This window comes from Rhodnius prolixus, unplaced genomic scaffold, assembly GCF_049639745.1.
Source record: "Rhodnius prolixus isolate KJV_2025 unplaced genomic scaffold, Rpr scaffold_12, whole genome shotgun sequence".
NCBI classification, from domain to species: domain Eukaryota; kingdom Metazoa; phylum Arthropoda; class Insecta; order Hemiptera; family Reduviidae; genus Rhodnius; species Rhodnius prolixus.
The window spans coordinates 16,973,828-17,000,113 of NW_027411635.1; the positions used below are offsets into that span (position 1 = coordinate 16,973,828).

The 26,286-nt window shown below is 33.0% G+C and overlaps 1 protein-coding gene across 3 annotated transcripts; it reads right to left on the reverse strand.

Annotated features, from left to right (window-relative positions):
* Positions 1 to 2,050: 2,050 nt before the first annotated feature.
* On the reverse strand, positions 2,051 to 25,535 carry Br140 (bromodomain-containing protein 140). 3 transcript variants are annotated; one of them, XM_074143341.1, is made up of 20 exons: positions 24,636 to 25,535; positions 21,615 to 21,808; positions 20,658 to 20,797; positions 20,090 to 20,267; positions 19,828 to 20,012; positions 18,195 to 18,336; positions 17,264 to 17,462; positions 16,976 to 17,147; positions 16,119 to 16,302; positions 11,409 to 11,527; positions 9,818 to 10,127; positions 9,065 to 9,259; positions 7,172 to 7,328; positions 6,317 to 6,454; positions 6,066 to 6,182; positions 5,833 to 5,977; positions 4,263 to 4,363; positions 3,931 to 4,169; positions 3,699 to 3,838; positions 2,051 to 2,574 (listed from the first exon to the last, which is right to left on the reverse strand). In XM_074143341.1, exons 1-20 carry the CDS (start codon positions 24,838 to 24,840, stop codon positions 2,406 to 2,408), a joined length of 3,429 nt encoding a protein of 1,142 aa, XP_073999442.1. In that variant the 5' UTR covers positions 24,841 to 25,535; the 3' UTR covers positions 2,051 to 2,405. The 3 variants fall into 3 exon arrangements, with proteins under 3 accessions (XP_073999442.1, XP_073999444.1, XP_073999443.1); XM_074143343.1 differs by having other exon boundaries at positions 2,087 to 2,574; positions 6,317 to 6,448; XM_074143342.1 differs by having other exon boundaries at positions 2,087 to 2,574; positions 9,065 to 9,255; positions 9,814 to 10,127.
* Between the last annotated feature and the right edge of the window lie 751 nt (positions 25,536 to 26,286).

Genomic DNA, 26,286 nt, shown 5'->3' on the forward strand with positions numbered 1-26,286 from the left:
GTTGGCATGAGTGTTCTTGAAATAATTACCTAAGTTTTATACTTTTTCTGAACATACCCTAATCCCTTTCAAATCTTACCCCACCACTCGAATTTCAAGGTAGCGCTGATGGGAATAAAGTAAAAGAATAAAATTAAGAAGTCTAAAAGGAAATAGTAATCTAAAAAGCGATGATTTTTACTTTTACCCATTACTAATACGAGGAAAAGTATTGAAAAATCCAAATCGAAAATCCGCATGTTCTTACCTTCTTACTCCTCAGTAATATGAGCTAAATCGACACATGTATGTATTGTATAATTACGCACGAATAAACAGATGCACAATTTTTATTTGCATGTGCAAGCGTATTGCCACGTTACCAACAGAATTTTCCTACGCGGAAGCATATTAATTATTCTGGACTTGCTTCTTTTTTTTTTATCCTGCTGTATTATTTTCTTATTTTGTTTAACCAACTACTAAGGTCAGGTAAATATATTCTTTTTATCTAGAGTAGTCTATCTCTAAGACTACACTTAGAACTCAGTGGGGCACAAGTCAAGCGGAAAGATATCTTACAGAACATGTATTCCAGGTCGGCCGCTCCAATTGTAAAAGGATCTGGGGTTATTAACTGCAACTCGGCACAAAATTATTTGGAATTGGATTTATTGTTGTTAATTGCTCTTTCCTTCAATTTCTTCTGACACACGATTCATTTTCTAAAGAAACTGTCTTTAGCTTTGGAATCTTGTTTGATTTGTTTTCATTATAACAAGTTTTATTTAAATGTAAAACTTATTGGTTCTAACCAATAAAAGTTTTTGGATTCAAAACTAAAATTTCAGTATCATAATCGAACATTCCTAAAGAAGTGTTTCAAATAAAAGTTGTTGACTAACACAGTTTCTTACAGCTCACTGTCCGGTGATGGACAGTGTTGTCTGTAACGAGAGAACACTGTCCGGAGACCGGCAGTACTGAAAAAGCTCCAGGTAATTATAATAATAATTACGCGAAAATCCCAGGTTCGAATCTAGCTGCTGCTGGCCCTTAGATTTTCTCTGTCTGTAACGACAGAAAACTGTTCGGAGGCCAGCGTGCACTGAAAAAACTCGGGGCGCCAATAACCTCAGATGTTAACGTGCCTAAAATAAATACAAATAATAATAATAATAAACCTTATTTTATTGTTTTTACAATTTAAATGTTGTTAAACTATAAACATACATACAATTTGCAATTTGTACACATTAAAAAAAAGAAAAAAGAGTATTAACAGTTTAGATCAAATTTTCAAATGAAGTTTTTACTTAAAAAAGTAAATTTCTCCAACTTGTCTTCAATGAGTACATTAAACATAAAAATCTCATTTTTCACTTCACTAAAACAACATGATAACCAGAAAATTTACTTTAAAATTATTAATGAACTACAACTTTTTTTTGACAAAGAGCAAAAAATATATATATAAAAAAAAAAACAGACAATACTTAATCCGGGCTAATAAAGTGCAGACAGATTCGTAACTAACTGACAATTAAAAAAAAAGAAGGAAATTGTGAAGTATCAAAGCTGAAGAACTCCACAAGCTATCTACATGTCCCGATAAATTATAATCTGAAGATAGCATGCCTTAATGAAGCCAAAACTACTGTGGGAACGCTTGAACCCAAATAGTTTGCATGCACTGTTTAACACAATCCTAATATGAAGCACACAATTTTCGTTACTGTCCCGGTATTGGATACAAACTATTGGTTTGCTTATTGCCTAACTGCGAACAAACCAATAGCAACTGCAACAGAAACTTTTTAATACTTAATACAACTTTATAAATTTGAAGATGTGCCTTCAGCTTATACAAATAATTATGTTTAAAAAATTAGATGTTCAGTACAAATAAAATAAATTAATGCAGACTAAAAGTAATGGTTGACTTTACTTTTTGCTGCATTTAATTAAAAGCTGAACTTTAGTGTCTAACACAGTTGATTGAATACTGACAACGGTTGCACAAAAAGTTAGTCTGTTATAGACTCTTACATTCTAAGAAATATTAAAAATTAAAAATATAAAATGTAAAACTTACTATCATTTTTTTTCAAGGCGGGTGTAAAGAATAAAACCTGTTTCGAATCGTTAAAAATCAAGTTACTCGCTTGAGTAACTGTACAAAACATAAAAACTTATTGAATGTAAATACTTCATGAACTGCTTTCAAAATGAAACTGGAATTTTAGTTGGTTCTTTTAAATTTTTGTCATTAATTAAAAAAAAAAAAGCATATTAAAAATAATCCAGCCATATTTTTGTACATTTGGTTTAATATATTATATAATTGTTTTATCCATTTTACTAAGATTTAATGTAAGATTTTACTAAGACTGTAATGTAAAATTAAATGGTAAAATGACTGAAAACTACGTTGTTTCTGGTCGTTTATCAATTTGAGTCCGGTGTGACATAGCCTCTTCAAACGCTTTACGTACTGCTTTGCGATCCGCTGGTTTTCTGGATTCTGTCAACTTTCCGTTGTCTAGTTCTGGGTTAACGCCAAGTGGCTCCAGTTTGTTTCTAGGTAACCACTGCCTGAAAATCAATAAATAATGTTTTTTACGTTAAGAATAAACGAATATCATTTCTATTGTAATAGTTTATGTATTTATTTAGTTTTCATTTTCCTAGGCAAGTAGCATTTGATTGAGTTGATAGGTGAAATGCCTTCAGATTATTTGAGGTTTTGTGTAAGGCGTCAGATAAACAGCTTTTAGGAGCTGTGTTTCAGTGTCCAGATTTAATAGTTGACAACTCTAAATTAGGACACGGGTTGGACTCTGTTCCCCAAGTATTTAAGCCAAAAAAGGTTTCATTACCACCTTCTTAGCACTTAGTTGTAAATCTACTTTCCATATTCTTTTGCAGAGGCGCATGGAAGACTGATTTTTTAGTAAAAGCTAGTTAGACAGCATTCTTGTGACAGTCAGTTGGCGTATGCTTTAAATGTGAACTACTATCCAGCCTCGAATCCAGCTTTCAACCCTTTAATTTCCTTTTTGGAAGCATCTTACAGCTCACTATCTGATGATGGGCAGTTTGGTCTGTAACGAGGAAAAATTTCGGAGGCTGGCGGTAAAATAAGGCTCTGGACGCCAATACCACAGATATTAACACGCCGTAAATAAAAAAATAAAAAAAATAATTATAAACAGAAATTAAAATAAGATATAAAATACTTCTATAGCAAAATATTTCATTTGGTGTTTAGAAATTAAAACTTTTGTTCTAAGTGTCTTGTTTTTGTCAATGTATTTAATTAGTCGTAGTTTTAAAGTTTAATCATAAGTAAATTTTAAATGTTATTCAAAATATGAAAATAATGATTTTGTAACCAAAAATTACTTCAAAGTTTTCTGAAAAAAACTAACAATTTTAAGGGGACATAATAAATATGAGAAGTAACACTCTACATAATCTAAAGATTAATTTATATTAAACTTTCATGATGTCTGCATCATATTTGTAAACCAGACTCGATCTTTAGATGTTATTTCGTTTAGGCAAAACTATGAAATCCCCACTGAATAGTTTTTACAGTCCATAGGACTTCTTTATTAGAAAAGCGGTGATTTTTATACTATTTGCCTAGAGAAGTGTTATTTTTATTAAAATTAACCATTTGAAAACAAAATGAAAAATAATTTTGAACTATGTACCAGGTTCTTTTTGTGTCGAAAAAGAGCACTAGATATACTGGCTCAGTATAATTGTTAGCAAGTGCTATTACATCTGAAGGAGGCGATGGAATCGGAACTCCGTTATGTATGTAACCTCTTGGCATTTTAGGATTGATGATCTTTAAAAAAACAAACATTACCAGTATAATTTTTTAAGAAATATAATTTTGAAGTTTATTTATTTGGGTTAATTAAACACGTAAGAACTTACAAGCGCAGGATACCAAGGGTAGCCCCTACATTTAGCCCACACTAGCTGTAGCTGGTCGAGGGTTTCTAACGATGTTGTAGTTTGGTCAGTGGTATCGTCAGAATGATCACTCTCTTCGGACCAGTCTGAACTCTCTGAACCACTACCCGTCCCACATCTACTTTCAGTCGAATCTGCACATCCGGAACAACTAGAACCATCTTCTGATTGTGAATCATCATCTGACTTGACCGTTCCACCTTTAAAAAAAATCTAAGATTTATTATACTTAATCATATATGCTCTATAAAACATTTAGTAGGAGCAACTGAATTAAATATGGCTGTGCTTACCAGTCCTGTAGATAGTAAAACTGTCTTTGGTTTTTTGGTCCAATTGGGAATTTTCTTTTTGCGCTGATGAAGACCCCCTTTGTGGACGTCCTTTTCGTTTTCTATAATAATAACAATAAAGCGTCTGTACGACATCGGACCTTCAAAAAAGATGTTGCAACTCGGAAAACTATTTCCGGGATTCCGAGGGATTTGTTCAGGCAATTCAGGAACAAGTGATATCTACTAGAGCGTACCATAGATTCATTCTAGGAGAAGATCCCCAGAAAATGTGCTCAGACGGCACAGTTCTCAGCCCCGAAGAAGGATCTGCAAAGGCACGATAATTTCGCCAAGAATATCCACTTAGAGATAGAACTCCTTTACTATAGGCATAAACTTTCTGAATTTCATCAGTTTAACCATATAAAGATCTAATGGAATGCCCTGATGTTCAATAAAAAGTACTCTACAAAAAAGCAGGTATTTTGCAGTAATTATATGTAATGCAAAGCAAAAGAAAGCCTTAAAGATGAGAAGCGCCGATTGTCTGAAGTTGATACTTACTAATTGAAAGTCATCGAAGTGATCCTCTTAAAAATACGTGAGAAGTTTTCGGAGAACTTAAAAGCCAAAAAATTTGAAAGATATACAATTTAAGAAAAAACAGGTAGAAGGCAGGATTTAAGGTTGACTGTCCTCACTTTTTGTGTCCTAAATAAATGATTCATCGCTCAATCGGATAGTGAAATGCAATCAAAAGTGGTTTGCACACGACTATAAACGACTAACAGCTCAAGCTTTGACCAAGAAAAAGCTACAAAACCAGAACTACAACCCCCCAAAAAATTGTATGCTCATCTTTGATAACCTTCAGCCGATTTCATTAACTACACCTCTCTGATACGCGACGAAACTATTATAACAGAGAAGGAAGTCTAGAAAATAAATGAGACGCACCAGAAAAGTCAAAGCCAACAATCAGCATCTGCAACTAAAGTTATGGATTATGCGCCTCAAGTCGCAAGCTTGCCGATATGTCGAACAACCAACTATCGCTACAAAAACAGCACGATTTTATTATGTTCTGTCTCAACCACCTCACCGCTATTTAAAACTCATTAATAATATTTTACCAGAGATAAAAATAGAAAAGAAAACTTTAGAAAATGCTTATTCAAAAGTTTGTCTATTCTCAAGTACAGAATTTCCAAATCAGGAAAACATAAGCCATCTAATTTTCGTTGATTAAAAAGTGGATTGTATCGTTTATTTGGATAAAAAAAAACAATTTGGAGCCTAATTTTGAAATTCAGGTCAATACTTGTGTTTAGTAGTAAAGGGTAATTTGAGAAAAAGTCGTGGTGGTTTGTTGTCTGGAACCGCCCTATTATGTTTTTAACTTGTGTAATTGGGCAAGCAATACCAAAAGAAATTCAACAAAGCTTCCCAGGAAAGTAAGCCAACGAACTATGGCACTGTAGTATTAAATTGAAAAGATAAACATTTGCCTTTCTATGATCTGAAATTCAAGTAGATAACTGTTACAAAATTAGTCTTAAAATTATAATAAAATTAAATATAATATTACAACATGGATGCATTAGATGGACGGGTATTAGTTGATTTTGCGATGCTAGCATTACCAGCCGCCTTGCAAGTGAAGAGAACACTAGTTCGCCGATTTACTCCTTGAGATGACGTGACTTCCGGTGTATCACCTTTACTACCAATTCCTTTAAATAAATGAATAAATAATGTAAGATCGATGCATTTGATTTCAATAGATATTTTTTTTTAAAAAAACATCTTTAGAAGCATCACCTTTAGAAGGAGAAGCTGTGAGCTTTAACCTCTTCGCTAAGGGCTCCTTCTCTTCCTCGGAGGTAGATTCACTTCTGGCTTCTCGAAATCGTCTACGTCGAGAACGTGAACGCCTAACTGTACCAGCATTATTTTAAATTAAGATAAAAAATGCATGCTTATTGTTGTTTGATTCAGTAAACAAATAGATATTTATCTTTTCGACAAATCATATCCAAACAAAAAATTAGGAAATGAATACTGATAATTACTTTTGGAAGGGGTTGGTGTTTTCATACTCTTGACTTCGGATAGTGGCGTCTCTTCATTCTCCTCGGCATCGGTGGACGAATCACTTCCAGTCTCTTCCACGGGTCGTTTTTGATGAGATCTGGATAATTTATCTACAACTAAAAATTACTTATAAATGTTTCTTGCCACTATTCTACGATAATAGCTGATCAAAATTTACGTTAATGTTCTCTTCAAATTTTTACTTTCTCTTACTCTGAGAGTGGAACGATTATATAAATGTTCGTAATTCAGTTTCAGCACGGTTTTAAGATAGAGGCCCGCTTATATGAGAACACCTCATACGGGCGTGTTTTTTCAGGTGTTTAAGGCTTTCAGAGAACATCTCCGCAAAAATTGTAAAATTTCATTGATTTTATTGAAGAATGAGAAAAGGAGAAAGAGAAAAGAGCACCTGTTTTTACCGATTTAGCGGCATTTTAGTTATGACCCAATTTATTTTGCAAAAAATAAAACGTTTCGCTGATGACCATATAAGTTGATTCGCCAAAAAATAACAATTCATTATTAAGGGAAAGGATTAGCCTTAATTAGTAGCGCGGTGAATAGTAAGTTGGAAGTTCCGGGTTCAAATCAAAGCGTGATACCCTTAGATTTTCTCTTCCTAGGTGTAAATAACTCTCTGCCCGGTAATTGAAGAATTATCCGTAGAAAGGGAGGCCAGCAGTGCACTGTGAAGGCTAAGGTGCCAATGTTCTTTAATAAGGTCAAGGAACATTCGAAGATCGCGGAAATTTTTTTACTTAGTGTGACTATTGCAGTAAGACATTGTCATGTGATGTTCATACTGAATTTTCTATCTCAAAATTAATTACCAAGTCGTGCATCTCGTTGTGAAGTCAACCAAACTCGTTTAATTTTTGCGATGAGAGTTTTTATTAATTTGGTTCTCTTTAGTCTTGCCTGACGTTGTCTGATGCGTTTTGTCTGTTCAAGTAACTCGCTCAACTTTTGTAGCATTTCCTTAGGAGCCTATCGCAGAGAAAAATGCTTTTATTGTTTATATGTACATATAAAATTACTACTTTCAGTGCCATATCAAAACTTTTTAAAAAGACATAAAAGTTTACAATCACGCACATTTTATGTAATTTCCTTTTATATTTTTTTAATTCAGGCTTTAATCCAGCATGCGTTCAAAGAAGATTGAAAACGAAACACAAATGCAACAAAAAAATCCTGTATAGTGCCAGTGTTCTAAATCACATGCAACAACAAATACAACATTTAAAATGCAAAATAAATGCATAAATAAACTCTCGTATTTAATATGGAAAGATGACAAAATATCCTTCAGATTTCCGAAAAATATATTTGCCAAATATTTAAACATAAATAAAAAACCCTCATAATTCCAGATCACCACTACACTGATGCTAAGATCTGATGTTAAATAGTAGTGCTAAACAAGACACTGATTACTTTTCTCAACAAATTTAACCCCATTTCCAATTCACTGACGCACTAAATTACAAGCAATATTTATGTACACAAATAGGATCGTTAACTAAGATAAATATCTATTAACATCACCTACATGATACCACGAAACGCAAGTTCAGAAATAAAACTTAGCTTTATATTAGCACATTGTTGACAGAAATATCGAAATTCATAGAGAAAAACGAATTCGAGGCGGTTCCAGACAACAAACCACCACGACTTTTTTTCAAATTACCCTTTACTACTAAACACAAAAATGCTGTTTAATCTAGATTAACCCACAATCAGCTAGCGATAATAATATATCACGGTGAAAACCTCCTCTTAACTCACACCATTTCCTTTAGAAGTAGCACATTCCAGTTTAATTTTTTCTAGAAGAGGAAATGTCAATTTTCCATTCTTCACGTGACCACTTAATACATTCATGCGTCATTATTTTACATCCTCCATTTACATTTCTTATACAAGAAGTATGAAGAAAAAGGCTAACGGTATATTTAAACATTTCCAGTTCTGCAGCAAATGAACTCGTACTTCTGATTGGATTTGACTTGAAAGCATCTCGAAAAGACTTATCAACCCCACATATCGGCCAAGATGAACCATTAAAATGTTGGTCGCCTATGTTGGGCAGTATGGTCGGTCATCAAGAACATCTTCCAAAAAAAAAAACAAACAAAAAAAACCGTTCACAATTGACTTTACTATTTGTAGTGGACACAATACGTTTAGAAACACTCTTGCGAGTCTAAAAATATAATATGGTGTTATAAACATAACTTACCGCACGCGTCCAAAACTATTGCAAAGAAGCGACTGGTCTTAATTTTTTTCTACTTTTTTTCACTACATTTCTCCCCCAAAATTACTAAAGTAAATAATACTTTGATCTAATCGAAATGACTCGGCGATTCTACTGTTATGTAACCACTATTTACTGCCGTTAAATGAAGTCTTGCTTAACATAAATAATAGATTTTTAACTTTGCGTTTGACCAGCTTACTGCAAAACATTTAGTTTAAATGAAATTTACAGCTGATTTCCTACAAACAATTTGGAGCTATAAGTGCAGTTAAGACAATTTTAACATTAATTATTAAGCTGCCGTGACAAAGGTAAAATTAAAGATTCGACTCAAGGGATTTACGTCAAATTGAATATCAACAAGTCTGTCCAAACAATAAACCACAAAAAATATGCAAAGCAATAAAGCCATGAAATTTACTGACACACAGAAACTTTTATGCGAAACTTTACGCACCAGCTGAGCGTTATCTTTGGTTAGCTTGACCAGTTGCTGGTCAATGTCTGAAGGATGGCTATCAAACTTTTCTTTAACTGGTACTGGTTCTTTCACAGAGATACTCGACGTATTAGGTACAGATTCTGACACACAATACTGACCTAAACCTGTCAATTCCAAATCAATTCTTGCCTGTTTTAACAATGCTCCTCCCTGAAAAAAAAAAAATCCTGTTAAACATTCTTGTACTGTATGTACAAAACGTTTTATCGTTATTATTTTTAATAAATTTGTGAAATTGTCCCATGAATTAGTCCATTCCCTATCGTTTACTAAGTTATGGTTTTTAGAGTTAACGTACAGGGTTTAAATACATTAAAGAAAAATATGCGACAAATGAAACTCTTCATCTGTATTATTTTAAAAAGCATCGAAGTATAAAATATGGAGTATTTTCATGAATGATTTTTTTTTATTTATTTATTCCGATTAATTTTCATGCAGAAGTTTAAAGCGTACAAGTTACGCAAATCGTTTTAACAAAATAACTACATCACTCTACGGAATCCCTCTAAAATGACAGTAACACATACCATTCTAAAACCAACTTATGTACTGAGAGGACGTCAAAACATATTTTTAGTGAATACTGAAAATCGAAAATCTAAACCATTGCAATACTTCTTTTTAAAGGAAAGAGAGAGAACGTAGTAATTCCGTTTATAAAAAATTAATTTTAAAACCTGCACATTCTTTAAAAAAACTACTTGCCTGATCTCGCATTTTTAATGCAGCCCGATAGAAGACAGTATCCTCAGAGTTGTAAGCTAGACAATTACTTATCATAAGTTCAAAATCAGCCTGAAATTGTGCCAGGCTGTCATATTCAAAGGCATCTATTTTTGATCTCATGGTGGACAGATCCATGGGATGTTTAACCACATTAGTATAATCTGGAACTTCAGTAAGGTCAACGGGCTCAATAAAAATTTCGCCTGTATCTCTAGCTCTAATAAGATCTAAGAGACGGCGCAGGAACGCTGCCAAAGGAAACAATTCCATCTCCAAACATTGAGCTTTTCTGAAAAATATTTATTTATGCATTAAGCAATTGTTTATTAATTATTATAAATCAATTGAAAAATTTACAATAATAATAATACTTTATTTACAAGAGAAATATATAAAAAAGTATTTTACGGCATGGATAAATCCGTCTGCAGGAAATTTACAATAAATAAATACAGATAAATGATTTTTTTTTTAAAAGAAAATTTAAGGGAAAACAGCACGATGCATGTTAAACCAGTCCTTCGTCGCCAGGTTCTTCTGGACAGAAACAGTTATTTCAGAAAATTTGATTGCAGGGCTTACCTGGGGAGTAAAGAAACTTCACATTTAAATGGAAAATTTGAGGTGTTTTACAGAAGTATTGTAAAGAAACGTGATCCTTCTGCACGCTAAATTTAGCACTTATGCAAAGGATAATTTTTATTTTAATATAAAAAAATAGTTTGATATTTGAATTTATTATTTTTTTTTTATTCTTTAGAATCTGTTTATTTAAGGTTTTGGATTTTCTTGTAAAACGTAAAAATCTATACCAGTGGTTGGCCAACTCATAAGTCAACAGAGCCAAAAATCAACTAGAATTGAAATTTCTTTTGTGAGCCAAATTTTTTAAACCTGAACTATATAGGTAGATACAATGTTATTAACTTAATTATGGCACTCCTAAGCCATAAAATAGAAACGTACTTAATGTGGTACGTTCGCTTTCCAAATGATCCCTTATTAGTTCTTTCTCCCGATCGCACGCTTTTTTTCCATACTTAACGAGAAACAGCTCCACACTCTTCAACGGAATAGATATTCCTTCCAATGCTTCATTTAACAAGAACTTCAGCACGTTAAAAATTAGCTCTCGCGCCTGACTTTGAAGCATTATCCACTCCCTAATTTCGAAGACTGACACAAGCAGCAAATAGGCAAGCGGGAGAAGACTGTCACAAGCAGCAAAAGCGGCAAGCGGGAGCGAGTGTACGTGGTCTGAGTTTCGAGAGAGCAAGTTCACCTATACTCTGTCTAACGCCACTTCTTGAAAATAGACTCACCCAAGCCGAAAACCGACTTCTGCACATGGGCCACGAAGTTTCAATCGCTCTGTAAGTGCGCGCTCACACGTGGTATTTTGAGGAAGAGACTCAAGAAGTCAAAGAGCCGCGGTTAGCCGACCACTGATCTATGCAAAGTCGTAACAATATTCTTCGCTGACTGTATTTGTTATTATTAATTGAAGGAAGAGGTTATAAGTAATATAAGGAAGTAAGTGGTGTTTCAGACAACAAATAACAACACTTACACTTTAATAAGTTCTCTTTTCAATTTCTCTCGCTTTCTCACCAATTCACATAACAGGCGCGCCCTTTCCAGATCTTGCCTTAAACACTGCCAATATTTAAGCTGGTTCCTCAGTTCTTCCTGAAAATAAAATATGATTTCTTTATTTTCTGATATAGTCAAAGACATCCTGGAGAAGTTTCCAAATGTTTCAACATGTTTATATAAAACAAAATAATTAAATGTCAACAAAATTAATTGAAATATATTTTCACACCCAGCGAAAAAATCGTATATATACAAAAATGTATAAGTAGAGCCGGAAAGCTACATTTTGTTAAAATGAACACTTTCCCTATCATAAGAACATATACATTGAGGCAATCGAAAGAGAGCAAAATTTCAAAAAAAAAATGGATAAAAAACCTGTGAATTCATGAAAATTATTGTTTCAGAAATTCACAAAGAAAATTATTCAATGCTAGCGATATTGAAGTTCTTCAGTCCTTAGAAGCTTCACTAAGCCGAAAATTATAATTGATATTAGTAACTGCGATCAGGATTACGACAAATGGACACCATTCTCAACAATGATGCTTAATAAAAATTCTGACAAAAACATTAACCGTTGAAATTTTAAATTTTACAAAAACAAACCCGCCCATTTATGTATGACAACATGTAGTTAAAAATTATTGACTCCGTTCTTCTTTGTCGAATTATACAAATTAGCCACTTGTACAATACAATTATTTCCATATCGGGCTAATTCAGCACAATAAAATTAACAGAGATTCCTTTTTATATTTTTATCCTATCATAAATATATATTCTTATATTTTTATTAAAAGAAAATATAGGTAAGAAATGCCCATTTTACATATTTTGTACTTCACAGCGTGTTATCAACCTACCAGTGGCTTCTAAAGACATCTGATTTCTGATTTAAGCGCGTCTCACATAAAGTGTTCCAAGCACTATTCATTGTTCAAGGTGAATTCATTTCAAGATGTTAATAAAATTAATCTTGTATATTTTGGCAATGATTATTTCTGTACTTTTACTTCTAATTAAAATAACCAAAATTTTCGTGTACAAAATTTGTAAGTTACCATAGATTTAAAGTTATACCTAACTTGCCTAAAAGTTCAAGTTTTAGATTTTTGCTAGGAAACTCGATTTTTCAAGTGAAAAAAAGAAAGACCTGACATACATTAATACAGTTTTAAGGAAACTTGTAATTTAAAATTAAAGTGTAGTGGATTCGCAACTGATTTGTTGTTGGCGCAAAGTTTGTTTGCTTCCTTTAGTTAGACTATACCAAGCTAATCTTAATCCTGAAACTTCGGCGCGATGCAAACAAAAGTTAGATTATTAAACTAACGATTATTAAAAAGCTTCTAATGTTTTTGATTTAAACTTCTATGTTCATTAATTTTGGAATAACTTACTCTTGCAAGATCCATTCCAGCAAAATTATATTTTAGGCACCGAGAGTTTCGTAATATCTTTATTCTTTACCTATAATTTTCAATTTTCTTGCTAGCCTTGTTCCTTTTGAACTTAAATTTATAGATAATTACAGAAAAACACGATGTTTTTAAAAATGTTAATGGTTCTTCTATCGAATATTTACTGTTGATACATCATTATTGAATTTTTAATAGGTATAAGCAGCCATAAAATGTAAAGAAGACTTTCTTCCCGACGTTTCGGCAAATTTATTGCCTTCTTCAAGGTAAAGTGTTTTTATTTAACTGATATATATATAAGCATCAAACGTGATATTGCTTGCCAGTCAACTTAAATAAAAACCTCTTTTCCCTGAAGAGGACTTCCAAAACGTCGGAAAAAAATAAGCTTTGTTATTTTACGATTGCTTTTCGCCCTCTTCCTAAACATTGAAGAAAAAATATTATAACTTTTTTTTAATGCATTAACCCTTATTATGAATGCCCGGTGTATTCTCTTCGGAGAACTCTACTCTCGGCTTCTGAACAATTTTCACTCGTTACAGACAACGCTGCCCATCCCCACCAGAGAGGCTTATGGGAAGAGAAAATCTCTGAACATTCGTGATTTTAATCCAATTCAGTACTTTCTAATAAGCTAATTCCTTCCCTCTTTAAAAACAAGGCAGCAGAATTAATTATGCAGCAGAAAAATAATGCCGGTTTCAGTCTTTATTATTATATTTTTTGTAAGCTGCCAAGGTTCCGACCTCAGGGCTGTGGACGAATATTAAACTTAAAAGTCACTAAACACAAATTGCTTTTGATTGATTAAACATAAATTTATTGCGATTTGTGACATAAAAATGAGTTTTTGAACTTCGTAAAATAACTTGTTAAAATTGAGTATGAAACTAACATTTCCTCACAAAAAAAGTCTCTCAAAAAATGGATTATAAACTTTTTTGAGGTCTTTTTCTATATTTTCTAATATAAAGACTAATATAAAATTTCACAATTGTTAAGCACAGTCACACAAAATAGTTTTTTTCTACTATATTCAATGGCGAGTCTCAAATCCTGTCTATCGAAACATAGGAATTTAGAATTACTACTAATGGCTTCTTGGCCACTAAACACACATGTTGACTGTCATATGGCCTTCTTCTTAATTATCCTAGATACTTCCACAGATAATTTTATGACAACCCCTTAGCTGCAAACAGCCAGGACTTATTCCAATTATTTTAATTTTTTGGAGAGGACTCTAAAAAATGGAAGTATTTTCGCTGTACTCACTTACTGATAAGAGTCCTGAATATTTACCAAGGGACACAAAGGTCCGATCAGGCGGATTCAATTAAACATGTGAACAGATAGATTGGAAGACCATTACCTTTGCGATTTGGTCTTTGACAGAATTGCCTGGAATCACAGATAGAGGGAATGAGTGGGAGAGGTAATAAAGGAGGGTTTAGAGAAGAAAAATTGTGTAGAGAAATATTACAAGTTTTGCAGGACATTTAGGCATAGAAGAATACTTCAAATGGCAGGAACCTAACATCGATAAGGTAATATAAGAGATGCATGAGTATTTAGTTCAGTAATTGTGTAAATACATGTGAAAAAGCGCGTACTAGCAATAACGATTTGGTTAAAATAATATTTAAAAATAGGCAAAAACATGAAATAGCAAATACCAACAAGTAACAAACATTTATTATGAAAATAAAGAGGTAACATCAAATTTTACGTTTTATAAATATATATACATATATATAAATATATATATTTATATATATGTATATAAATTTTTGAGCTCGTATAATTTTTTACCTTTGATTTTATCCTTCAGAAGCAAGCTTTTTTCATAATTTGTTTTTTTTTGTATTTTCATTCCATCTGTAGGCAAACAGTGAAAGTCAAATACTCTGCAAATCAGGATAAATGAAAATCAAAAACTAAGAAACAATAATAATGCCTTGAAAGGATAAAATCAAAAGTACTATCCAGTATTACGAATCTAACCACGTGTAAGGATTCAAGAATCTGAAACATAGCACACCACTGCCTGACTAGTGTGAAACTTGCTGTTGACCACATCTGTGTAACATCAAGGAGAATAATGTATTGATAGAATAAGTATGAAGTTTACAAAATCAACGTTAAATTTAATAACTGAGTGGTAGAGTGACAGGCCGAAGGTCCCGCATTCCATCCCCACCAGTGCTGCCTTCAGATTTCTCTTGCTAGCTCACTCACTAGTGATGAACAATAGAATGTTTACATGTTTAAATAGTTAAAAATTAAAAAATACAACGATTAAGTTAAGGTATAGGATGTCCCATTTAACTCGAGTTCAAGTTAAAAAATATAAATGTTCTCTAATTTCCATCCATCCCAGGACCTCGAAACTTTACTTCCTGCAAAAACTACTAAATGCAATTTATTCTTGTATGATAGATAAGAAAAAGTAAAAGAGGAAAAAAACAAACAAAAAGAATTCTAATCAAGTCGCAATTACGGTCAATCGAATTATCTTTTTATTCGATAACTTCACAATAACTCTCATTGTTACTAATGTCATTCAAGGAGTTAAAACAAACAATATGTGTACTTCAATCGTTTTGTAGAGATGAGCTTAATTCAACATTCTCCTAGAAAACTCATCAAATTAACTTTTACAAATAAAATGTTTCAAACTAAAAGTGATATATCTATTTGTATGTCTATACAAACTTTAGAGAAAATACTTTATAGTTAAGCTCGGTGGGTAGAGCACTAATTGCACGGTTGGATAATGGTAATAAGACATTAAGTTTTTTCAAGCTCCTCATTGAAATCTTATCGAGCATTTGGTGTGAGGGATTTGTTATATGTTTATGTGCTTGAATTTATCCCAGACACCTTTTATAAATTTTAGAAGGCAAAGAAAAAATAACCACATTCTCTTTTGACAGATATAACTGTAAGAAAATTAGGTTCACTATCTTTAGTCGGAACTGTCAGTCTATAGAGGAGCTTCAGGTTGTTTTTCGGTTTGCTGGAGCAGCTACGTGTTTTAGATGGAACAGGACAAGATAGGGCTCAGGGCTCATTTCTCTACCTCTACCTGCCTTTCATGGACAGGTGTAGGCACTTAATGTGACTTACTAGCTCTGTATAGCCTAGAACGCGTCCTTCCCTTTAGATTAATTAAAATAATTAGCATCAGAATGTAACAAATTCTTACACATATTAGTAAAATTTAATAATTACAATACTACGAACACATTAATTACCATATTATTTATTTGATGAATTTCTCCTGGTGCGCCACCTCTTTTTGCAATGTGAGAAGATTGAAGCCTTCGTAATAGTGGAACACCATTGCGAAGTTGCCGTTTTAAAGTCCAGTAAGCAATAAGACGTTGAATGAATTGATTCTTCTTTGAAAAAGTGACTAAAGCTCCAATTTCCTGAATTCTACAAAAACGAAAATCAAATCTAAAAAATCAGTAATGTCGGATTTAGTTTTACAGCGTACGGCAAAAAGAACTCGCCGTATTGAGAGAATAATAAAACCATAACAAATGAGATACACTGAAAACGCTTCAATCAAATGCTTTTTTTCACAGTAAGATTTTTGGGCAGCTTATTTTTTCGTAGATGTAGGTTACCTAGGAAGAAAACATCCAGGAAATTTAACAGGACTGGAATTCAGTATCTCCGCGTTTCAAGTCCAGTGTACTAAAACGAGCTAATCCCTTACCTAATTTTAAATCACTTTAATAGTACACAATCAACCCAGAACTCTGAAATGAAAATTCCTGGTAAAATCGGTTTATATAAAAATGATAGACCTACGTTGGTGTAATATATATGCGAAGTTAAGACTGAATGGTGAAAAGCCAATGCAAAAAGAAGAGAAAAAAAATTCGCTAAGTTTAAATAGGACTTGGGACTGTTTTCGAGAAGAACAGAAAAACCTAAAAAATCTACTCAGGTCCATGACATTCCCAACTGGCTGATTTTTACCACAAATGCTCCTGATATAAACTAAATTGTATGTTCTACAGTAATCTGAATTCTGTATAAAAAAAACAAAAAAAAAAACATGTAAAGATGACTGCTTAAACGAAAAAAAAAAGGATTGTACCTGTCAGGTGGTATTGTAGGAATTGAAATTATCGGTGCTGGCTTGGAATTTTTACGCTGCAAAGACTGAGGACTAGATGTAACTCTGGGCTTTATCTCCACATCAGAAGGAGTATGTGTGGAACAGAAGGCTAACTTCTCTACCAAAACTGGAGTAACTTCTCCATCAGTACCTAGATATTTTAAAAAGTTTATGATTTCCTCAGTAAAAAACAAACATAAATTAATGTTACGGAACTCCGTTTAAATACAGATATCTAGTAAATAATAAGATATCAAATAATCCAACCAATATGAGAATCCTTGACTGCATCGATCTTCATATGTAGTCCGGCATTTTGTGCACAGGTCACATGGAATGCAGAGTAACAATTAGTTTTGTGACATTGAATGCAAGCACCAACTCCACGCTGCTTGCAAATGTAGCATGTCAGTTTCCAGCGTGCAGGAGGTATTGTCTCGATACTATCAATAGGCTCCAAAAACACCTAATCAATTTTAGATTTTTATTTTTCCAAAAAAATATATTTTACCGGGTAATAATGTGACAATATATACATAAAAACCTTTAAACCTGAATAATGCGTGGCTTATTTCGATGGCTTGTCCAAAGTAAGAATATATACTAAGATTATCAACAATTGAAAATGTGGTTAGTTAAGCAGTGCTAGACAAAACCAAATAATCTTTGATTTTATCTATCATAGCACGCTTATTTATACGGATGAAAGTCTGTAAGTGGTCAGGGATACTATAAACATGCGTGTTTCTACGGACTAAGTTCAAGATATTGACAATTTTGTTTTTTTTTTTTTACTCTACTCAAAGTTTAAGCGATCTAAAAGATAATGTCATTAATTTTTTTTTAATTTAAGACGCGTCAACATCTGAGTTCATTACGCCAAATTGAATTCTTGAATGATAAATATGTGTTACATTATTAATAAATTTCAATGATCTTGGTAGAAAGGTGGTAAAAGCATAATAGGTTTTATAAAAATTATTCTCGAAAATCCATCAATCAAAGCTATTAAATCATGCACAATATCACTGACTTATTATTGTATAATAAGCAGTAACCATAATGCAATGAAGTTTATACTGCTTTTGGAATATGGAGTTTGTTTGCAACAAGTCTTGAAATAAAAAAAAAGACCTCTGTTCGCAAAATAAATTTTTTATATTCATAAACTAATTTTATCACTATTCATTGTCCTTACTGTGTTTGCGAAACGAACTTCAGGTATCCAGAGAGCACATACCACATGTGCCCAGTGACCTCGGTCTGTCTGTTTGAACGCACCTCCAGAATTAGGGCACAGAACACAATCAACTGCTCTAGAGGGACTCTGCAAGCAGCGCCTACAAAAAAAGAATTTATACAGAAAAAATATAATGAACTCAGGATCATCATAGTGGTCAATGTAGTAGTCAGGCCACCTAATCACGGATCTTGATGTACATAGCTAAATCTTGATGTCCCTGCCCAATGGCGCAGAGCTAGCAGAGGTGCAACAGTTTGCGTATGGGAACCTGGAACGCTCTAGCTCACAAAAACACGTTATCATATTCACAACCCTATGGTGTGATATGGACCCTCTAGAGCGTTAGAAGTGACGTTCCACAACTAGGAAGAAATAGATAAAGTAGATAACACTTTTGTGCCTGCTGTCCTACACAGGGGTTATTTAGAATTCAGGTTGTGATCGTTTAATAATTTTGTTGGACTAAACTTTTCATCCATGGTGTAAAAGAATTTCTGTAGGAGTTTCATTGATGTTAAATTGTGGGCAGTTATCAAGTTTGAAGCTCCAGCAAATTTTTCGTTTTAATATATTTTGTTCTCCCACTAATTATCTTTCTCTTCTATATCTCTCACTCTTTCACACATACCCACACACCAATTGCTATTTTTCCTTCTCCTACTAATTAAAGTATTGATAATACTATATTGCGATCATATTATACTTAATACCTGAAATTTTTGAGCGAAAGCACTTGGTATAAATACCAGAAACATGTTTATAGCACGAGATCTTATGTTGTGTGTAAGACAGAATATCTCAAAAACGATAAATCGCAGAAAGCTAAAACTCGGTACTTCGTTTGGACGCTATCGTTTCCAGTGTTAAGGTTCGGCTGAATGAGTACCTAAAGCACTATTTTATTTTTTATAACTTATACTTTTTTTTTTTTTTAGGTTTTTCATAAAAATTAAATGAAATGGCTCCACAAAATTTTTAAACTTCATCTACTAAAAAGGACAAGTAAAAATCAAATTGTATCATTATGCAAAAATTTCTAGGAAATTTGTTTTGTGAGGTATTTAAGAAACTACAATACAACTTCAAGGTATCCCTCATAAGCTACCATAAATGAAAAGTACAGATCTTTGATACATATAATAATAAGGGATATTAAAAGTATTCCTGAAATTCCGAATTTGTTTAAAATTGGTTAGCAGCAAATGCATATTATAAAGCAGTAAATGAATCATTTCTTACATGTTTTATATATATCTGATTCTCAGTATAAGTTCTGTGCTAAAGAAAATCAAGCACTGCGGGTAATACATTCAGGTCTCAATAAAAGCCCTAACCATAATTCACGCCACTTACATTTATGTTTGCTAAGGACAACTAACCTTTAAAAATTGGCTAGCTATAATTAATAATGTTTGCAGTAACAGAATGTCACTTGAGTGTTCCACACCGGATTTTGTTATTCCAATTCAGGGACTTCAAAGATATGTTCTGCGAAAATTCAGTTTGGAAAATTTAACGCTTTCTTAAGAGAAAGAAACCACATTAATAGCAGTGAAGATTTTAACTTATATTCACAATAAAACCTTACCGACAGAGCCATTGTCCTTCAGGAATGTAAGGCACACCGTAGCAATCTTGATGTACAGCTAAATTACACATATCACAAAAAAGTATTACATTGGTATTTTGACATTCACCATCCATACAGATACAGCAGACCGCATCGTCATCAATATAATTCTGTACTTCCATCATTCTAGAATTAACGTTCATCTAAAATAAGGCCAAAATTAAATCCCCAAACCAAAATAAACACAAATTCTAAATTACTCGATAGAACTAAATATTACTTGAAAATAGGATTCTTTTTCCAGTCGATCCATTAAAAGTTCAAAAGTGTCCACCAGCACCTTAGAAAGTCCTTGATCTTGCCTTCTTTTATTGATCAGGTCAAGCCAGCATCCATCCTCTTCGTCCATGTCATATTCTACTTCTCCATCGATTTCATCGCCATTTTTCTCGATCAACCTAAAAACATTAAAGATAAATTTCTAAAAGAAATATTTACAATTTTAATCTGAAATAAGTATAACCAAGAAAAATGATTAGCTCAGCCAATTTAGGAGGGATCTCGTTAACCGGATGTCAAAGATTCAAGTCCACGATGCCAGTATTACACTTCTTTATTAAGAGCTCAGAGTCTGGTAATGGAGACAGTATTGTTAAAACGAGGGAACTCTTTTCAGAGGCTGGAATTGAACGGAAAAGACTCCACCACCAATGAAAGAGAAGTTCAATCCTCAGAAGTTGCGGATTAATAACACTTGCAAAAAGAGATTTTCCAAAAAAAAAATGCTCTGGTCACTGACGAAAATAAAACTTTCACTACATAAATATTTTAGCTTAAAATGAATTTACCTTATATATCCAATTGGTTTTGTAGACATATTGGATATGTGGTAATCTTCGAGTAGCTGCACTTTTGGTTCCGGCAATTTTGCTAACTCTTTACTTTTAATTGTATCCATATTTAAATTGCCACACATTCTTGAAGTACCCTGGAGAGCATATTTTATTAATTAAATTATTTGTCCATATCAAGGAACTAAACAGGATGGAAAGCGAGACTCTTTTTAACACTTCTTAATTTATTTTTGTCTAGCTCTTTATTTATTAATAATCAAAATACAGACGCTATCAGAAATTTTTAATCTAAGGCCACCCTAGAGCAAGCTTTCCTGGGCTAATATTTCTTTTTTTTAATTTTGTGTACTATACCTGTGCAACCTATGTAAAAACGGAGTCTTCTCCGTTTATTACACTAATTAAAGGAATTTGGTGTTATAGCTTTTCTTTAAACGCAACGACACAAAATCGTCAGAATTTCTACATTAATCTTGACCATATTTTAAATCGCGTAAATCTTTTCATACGCTTATATAATCATAAACTGAAAGTAAATGAAATTTAAGAAACAAAGACGGAAGAAGAAAAACTACATAGGCTTTTGCTACTATCTACCCATCAGACAAGTTTTTCATCAAAATGTACCGTCTGAGGCAATATCCTGGGTAAACCTAAGGAGGAAATCTTAGAAGTAAGAGAGAAAACATCTAAATACATTCCGCTCGGCTAAGTTTGGAGACACGAGGGTACGGCCTGCTGACGGAATGGCAGAGGGTCAAAAACCAAACAGTTAGACCCACTACCAAAAGGGGGGCCTCGTATTATGATTAGTGCTGGCAATGAGAATCCCTTGGAAGTATCATTGCTTTTCACCTGTCAGTCACATAAAAGCTAAGAGCAATATAAAAAGAAATTGACGTACCGAAAAAAAAAGAGTGAATAAGATATTGAACTGAATTATGTATTAACCTTAGGATTCAGTAACTGGTGAGTATGTTTACTTATAACGTTCAAAGAAGCTTTTATCCTTAAACGGTACACATCATCGTCTATTTCAAATTCAACATGCTTCTGACAATCATTGTACGAAGTTCGTTCCTTTGGCAGAGTTGGTGTTTCCGTTTCTTTCACAAGATGTTTGTGATATCGGCCTCTTTTACGACCTGAAAATGATCATTCAATTATCTGTAATAACTTTCATGTATAATAAAGAAAACCGATTTTATGCGTCACATTACGCTTTTAGATTCAACGAAAGTAAACACACTTATGCACAACCGGCACTTAAGAATCAGCTTCCCATAAAAAGATCATTCTTAAGCAAAAAAAAAAAAGTAACAGAAAATAATCTTAGCATGTTTACATTTGGGCGCAACAATAGCACCAACTTCTTGATATCTGAACATTAAGAACATAACAAAAAAAATTTTCTGTCTACTGACCCGAACAAGCACCACAAAATAATGATAAAGGAAGAGGAACCACATGAACCGTCTTTTTTTTTAAAAAAAACAAACGCTGAAAACGAGTCCCGATGAATTCTAGATATCCATCTTACAACAATATCCATACATATTGGAATAAAAAACTTACAAATTTTATTATGTTTCAAATAAAGTAGATGTAAACATTTATTTTTTATAAATAAATATTTATTTGAACCTGTAACTGTCCAAGTTTTGAAAAATTTATTTCATTTTTAACAGATATGTGTTTCGGCTAGAAATCTCATAACCAAGAACCGTACTTTAGGACTACTGGTGTAGTGTGCCCACGAAATCTAAAGAAAACTATTAGAACCATTTCTAGAAAAATACTAAACATTATGATATAATAGCTCATTAAAGACGTGATTCCGGTCAACCTATTAAAACTAGGAATTTCGTATATGAGTTACTCTCGTTACACAACATGAAATGACACTATCATGCCCCTCCCCGCAACGCTCTTAAATGCACTTTTCTCGATAAATATCTCAGATAAAAGAAATGACCAACATATGAAGAGGCTAAAAATTAAATTTTAAAAAGTCTTTGAAACCGTTTTTGAGAAATTTGAAAAACTAAAACCTATCAGTAAAGCGTAATTCCAGTTGTTCGAATTTGACCGGGCCCCCAGATTATTCCTAAATGAAATATACAATTTGAACTTTTACATTTTTGAGTATTGTTGAACAAACACAAGAGACCAATTACAAAAAAAAAAAAAATTGCCGTGAAAACTCTCAAGACTTCAAAATTCACAATAATTAAAGTCAGCGGTGACATAACATTTTAAGGAAACTTAAAATTAAAAAAATGGAGTTGTAGTCTTCAAGAGGGTCTATTAAAAACGCAAATATTCATGCAACTTATATAAAACTAACTAGCAGCTAAAATGACCGTCTTTCCAATCAGTAGCAACTCAGTACACAGTAGTACTCAGTCATAATGATCCACAGCCATTTTTGTTTAAAATAATTGTAAACTCTTTTTAACGCTGTGATATTGCATCATTTTTAATTCGATTTTATAATCTTATGTACATAAAAAAATGACGGTTTCTCTAATAAAAAAAGTTTAATGATTCTAAAACCACTATAATCTTTAAACTCTGCAGTATGTAAGGAGTAGTTATTGATATCAATTGAAATACAAGGTGGTGGTACCAAAAATTTAGATTCAGAGCGCCCATCGTGTGTCTTAGACGAGCCTATATGGAAACTGTCTAGACAATTCTAACCACAAATACTTGTGCAACACTGGTAGAGACCTGGAAAAAACGCTATTTCCACCTCAACGGACCACCCACCAGCCGTAAGCAGACAATACCAACTTTCCTTTAATAAATATTTGAGAATTTGCAGGAGAAATTGTAAGAGTGATGATCTCTTGATTCTTATTGGAAGGGCAGTCGGCAGTTCCTTCGGAGCAACAGGATAATTTGAAATAAGTGGATGATGTGCGTTTTCTGGACTATGAAGTGAACAGAATACTCTTATAAGCAGACTTCGCGTTGACAACCACAAGATTATTTTTATAAGATAACGTAAGGTGACAGACACATCTCCCTTCAGAATAAAAAAAATATGAACTTTTATTGCAACCCAGAAACAGCTCTTTCCGACTACCATTTGCTTTTATCTCTGGCTCTTCTTTGTGAGTGAAAATATAATGACTTCGAAAAGTTGAAATAGCGAGGCAGGCTTATATTTAACTTAAAAACTAAGAAATGGTATCAGTGAGGGATCTAACATCTGGCAGGAGATAGCTTACAACAAACAGTCAATCACCATGGGCTTCTGTCTTGAACAATTATAATTTATTCATAGAAGGAATAAAAATAAATGATATATCAGGAAAGAAGTGATCCAATTTCTTTTTTAATACACCTCATAATACAAAATTTGTTTCAAGTTTGATAAGACATCTTCGATTAAGAGAACTTTTGTGGTGCAATGCCACCGAAACCATGCAAATAATCAAATTCATAGTTTTATCAACCATCTCAACCGTAAGTTACGCCTTTGCTAAGCTCCCAACAAATGTATCTAGTTTTTCAGCTAAATGAACCAAAGTTTTAAAAAACGTAACTTTAAGCACAATGCCAGCGTTACCCATAGCGCACTTCATCAGAGACATTTTTTAAAAACTATATTAATACACAATTACAATATTAACTACACAACAATCAGCGTAATGCTAACCATGATAGACTTTGTTCGTGTTAAATAAAAAATAACGACATATTACTAGAATTAAACAAAAACTTACATGCTCAGAGAACCGTCAAACAACCCTCTTGAGTATTAAACAATTTCAGCTATATCTCTACAAAGATGGTAAATTTTTGCAAGCATTTTGAACAGTAGGTCCGAATAACTTCGATTTATTTTCTCAAGATTCAGTGTGTTTCTTTTTTAAATAAATTACATCTACTTTGATAGTATCTCGTCTCCAAATCGCTGTTTCTTTTACTTAAAGTATATAGAATGGCATAAATTCAACTTACTCTTTTTTGATGATGTTGGCGGAGGCTTTGCGGCTGGTGTATCTGTTTTTTTGCTGCTGGTATGGTCAAAATTAACTAAATGGTACTGGAGACCACACATACTTTTATACGTTTTACCACATTCAACGATTGGGCAAGTATATGGTGGTTGTTTAGTGGTACGAAGTTTTCGACAAAATTCCAAAACATCAAAATCCAGCCCCATTTTTCAAAGAAAAATTACTCACAGACCACAGTTTGGTCCGTGTTGTCAACGGTAGGCTTCCCACTCATTTAAACGCTGTTTACTGCATACGTGCATAATGCAAACTGCATTACCCAGATCGAGAATAGTCTCGTTACAATCCACAGTCACGCACTCTACCTGCGCCAATACTAACAATAGTAGCTTGGTAGCCCAATGATGCTATTCAGACTTGCTTCAATTATTATGCGTTATCCCTTAAAAATAAACGAATCTAAACAACGGAATAATTTGATTACTTCACAATTAATTTTGATCTAATTTACCTCATTTCAGAAAAAGAAGAACCACTTTTCACTCACTTTTATATTTATTACATAAGTTGGTTCAAATGAGATTTAGTTTGATAATAAAACGTAGTTCAAGTTGTACAAAAAGTGGTGATAGTTTAAAACGCATTAAAGAAAACATTGGTTCAAAAGCGTTATTAAGGGAGGTGTAGTTAACTGCTAGAAGACAATTCGTGAGTGTATTGCTATCAATACGAAATGGCACATTCAAATCTCTTTTTAAAAAAATTGTTAGTTTCGTGGATAAAATGTATATGTATAAATATTTAAGGATTTGTAATTGAAGTTTTTATAAGGTAGATAAGTGATCCTTACACTCAACTCTTCCTGCTACTTTTGGGTTAATTCTCTTTTCCACATCTATGATACTTCCAACGTGCAAAATTTTGCATAGATGCATTCACTTATTATACAAACACAAAGTCTTAGACTTCATAGTCAAAGTTTGGATTTCATGTTCTCTCGAATGTGTCTGGTGAATGTACATGATGTAGTAAACTGTGTACCCGTAAAGGCGCTAATCCCAAGAAGCTGCTTGCAACAGCTATCCCTTGTGGGGAAAGATAACGATAGTGAAAAGATAAACAAGAGCCGCCCAGAAATAAGAAGACTGATTACTGATTACTGAGGATGACGAAGTTCTGCACGGATCTAGCGCCAAATGTCCAAAGAATTATTGTGACTGAAATAAGGATAGCGTTTAAATTACTATTATTTTAGAAGTGGTCTACTTCCAGCAAACTTATACTAAATGTTTTTAGTGACGATTCTGCTGTAAATTGTCAGAACAATGTCTCGGTCAACAAATTTTCAGGAAATTTTCAATGGCACGTTACTTAGTTCAATTCAGCCCAATTCTGACTACCGAGTAGTCTTCTCGCTGGAGCAGCTTCTGAAATTTAATGTGTTCTGCAAACATGTTTGGTACCGGCTGAATATATTTCTATCTCGAGACCCTGGATCCTTTACGTTATATAAGTTCTTTGTATCTGTAACTTAATTCAATAAGTAATTAATTTCTTCAGCAATTGATGTGCTCATTAATATCGAATGTGTGCATATAAAAATTCTTGACGCTGACATACCCTTTAAATTGTCTACATTGCCTTGTCCCTTT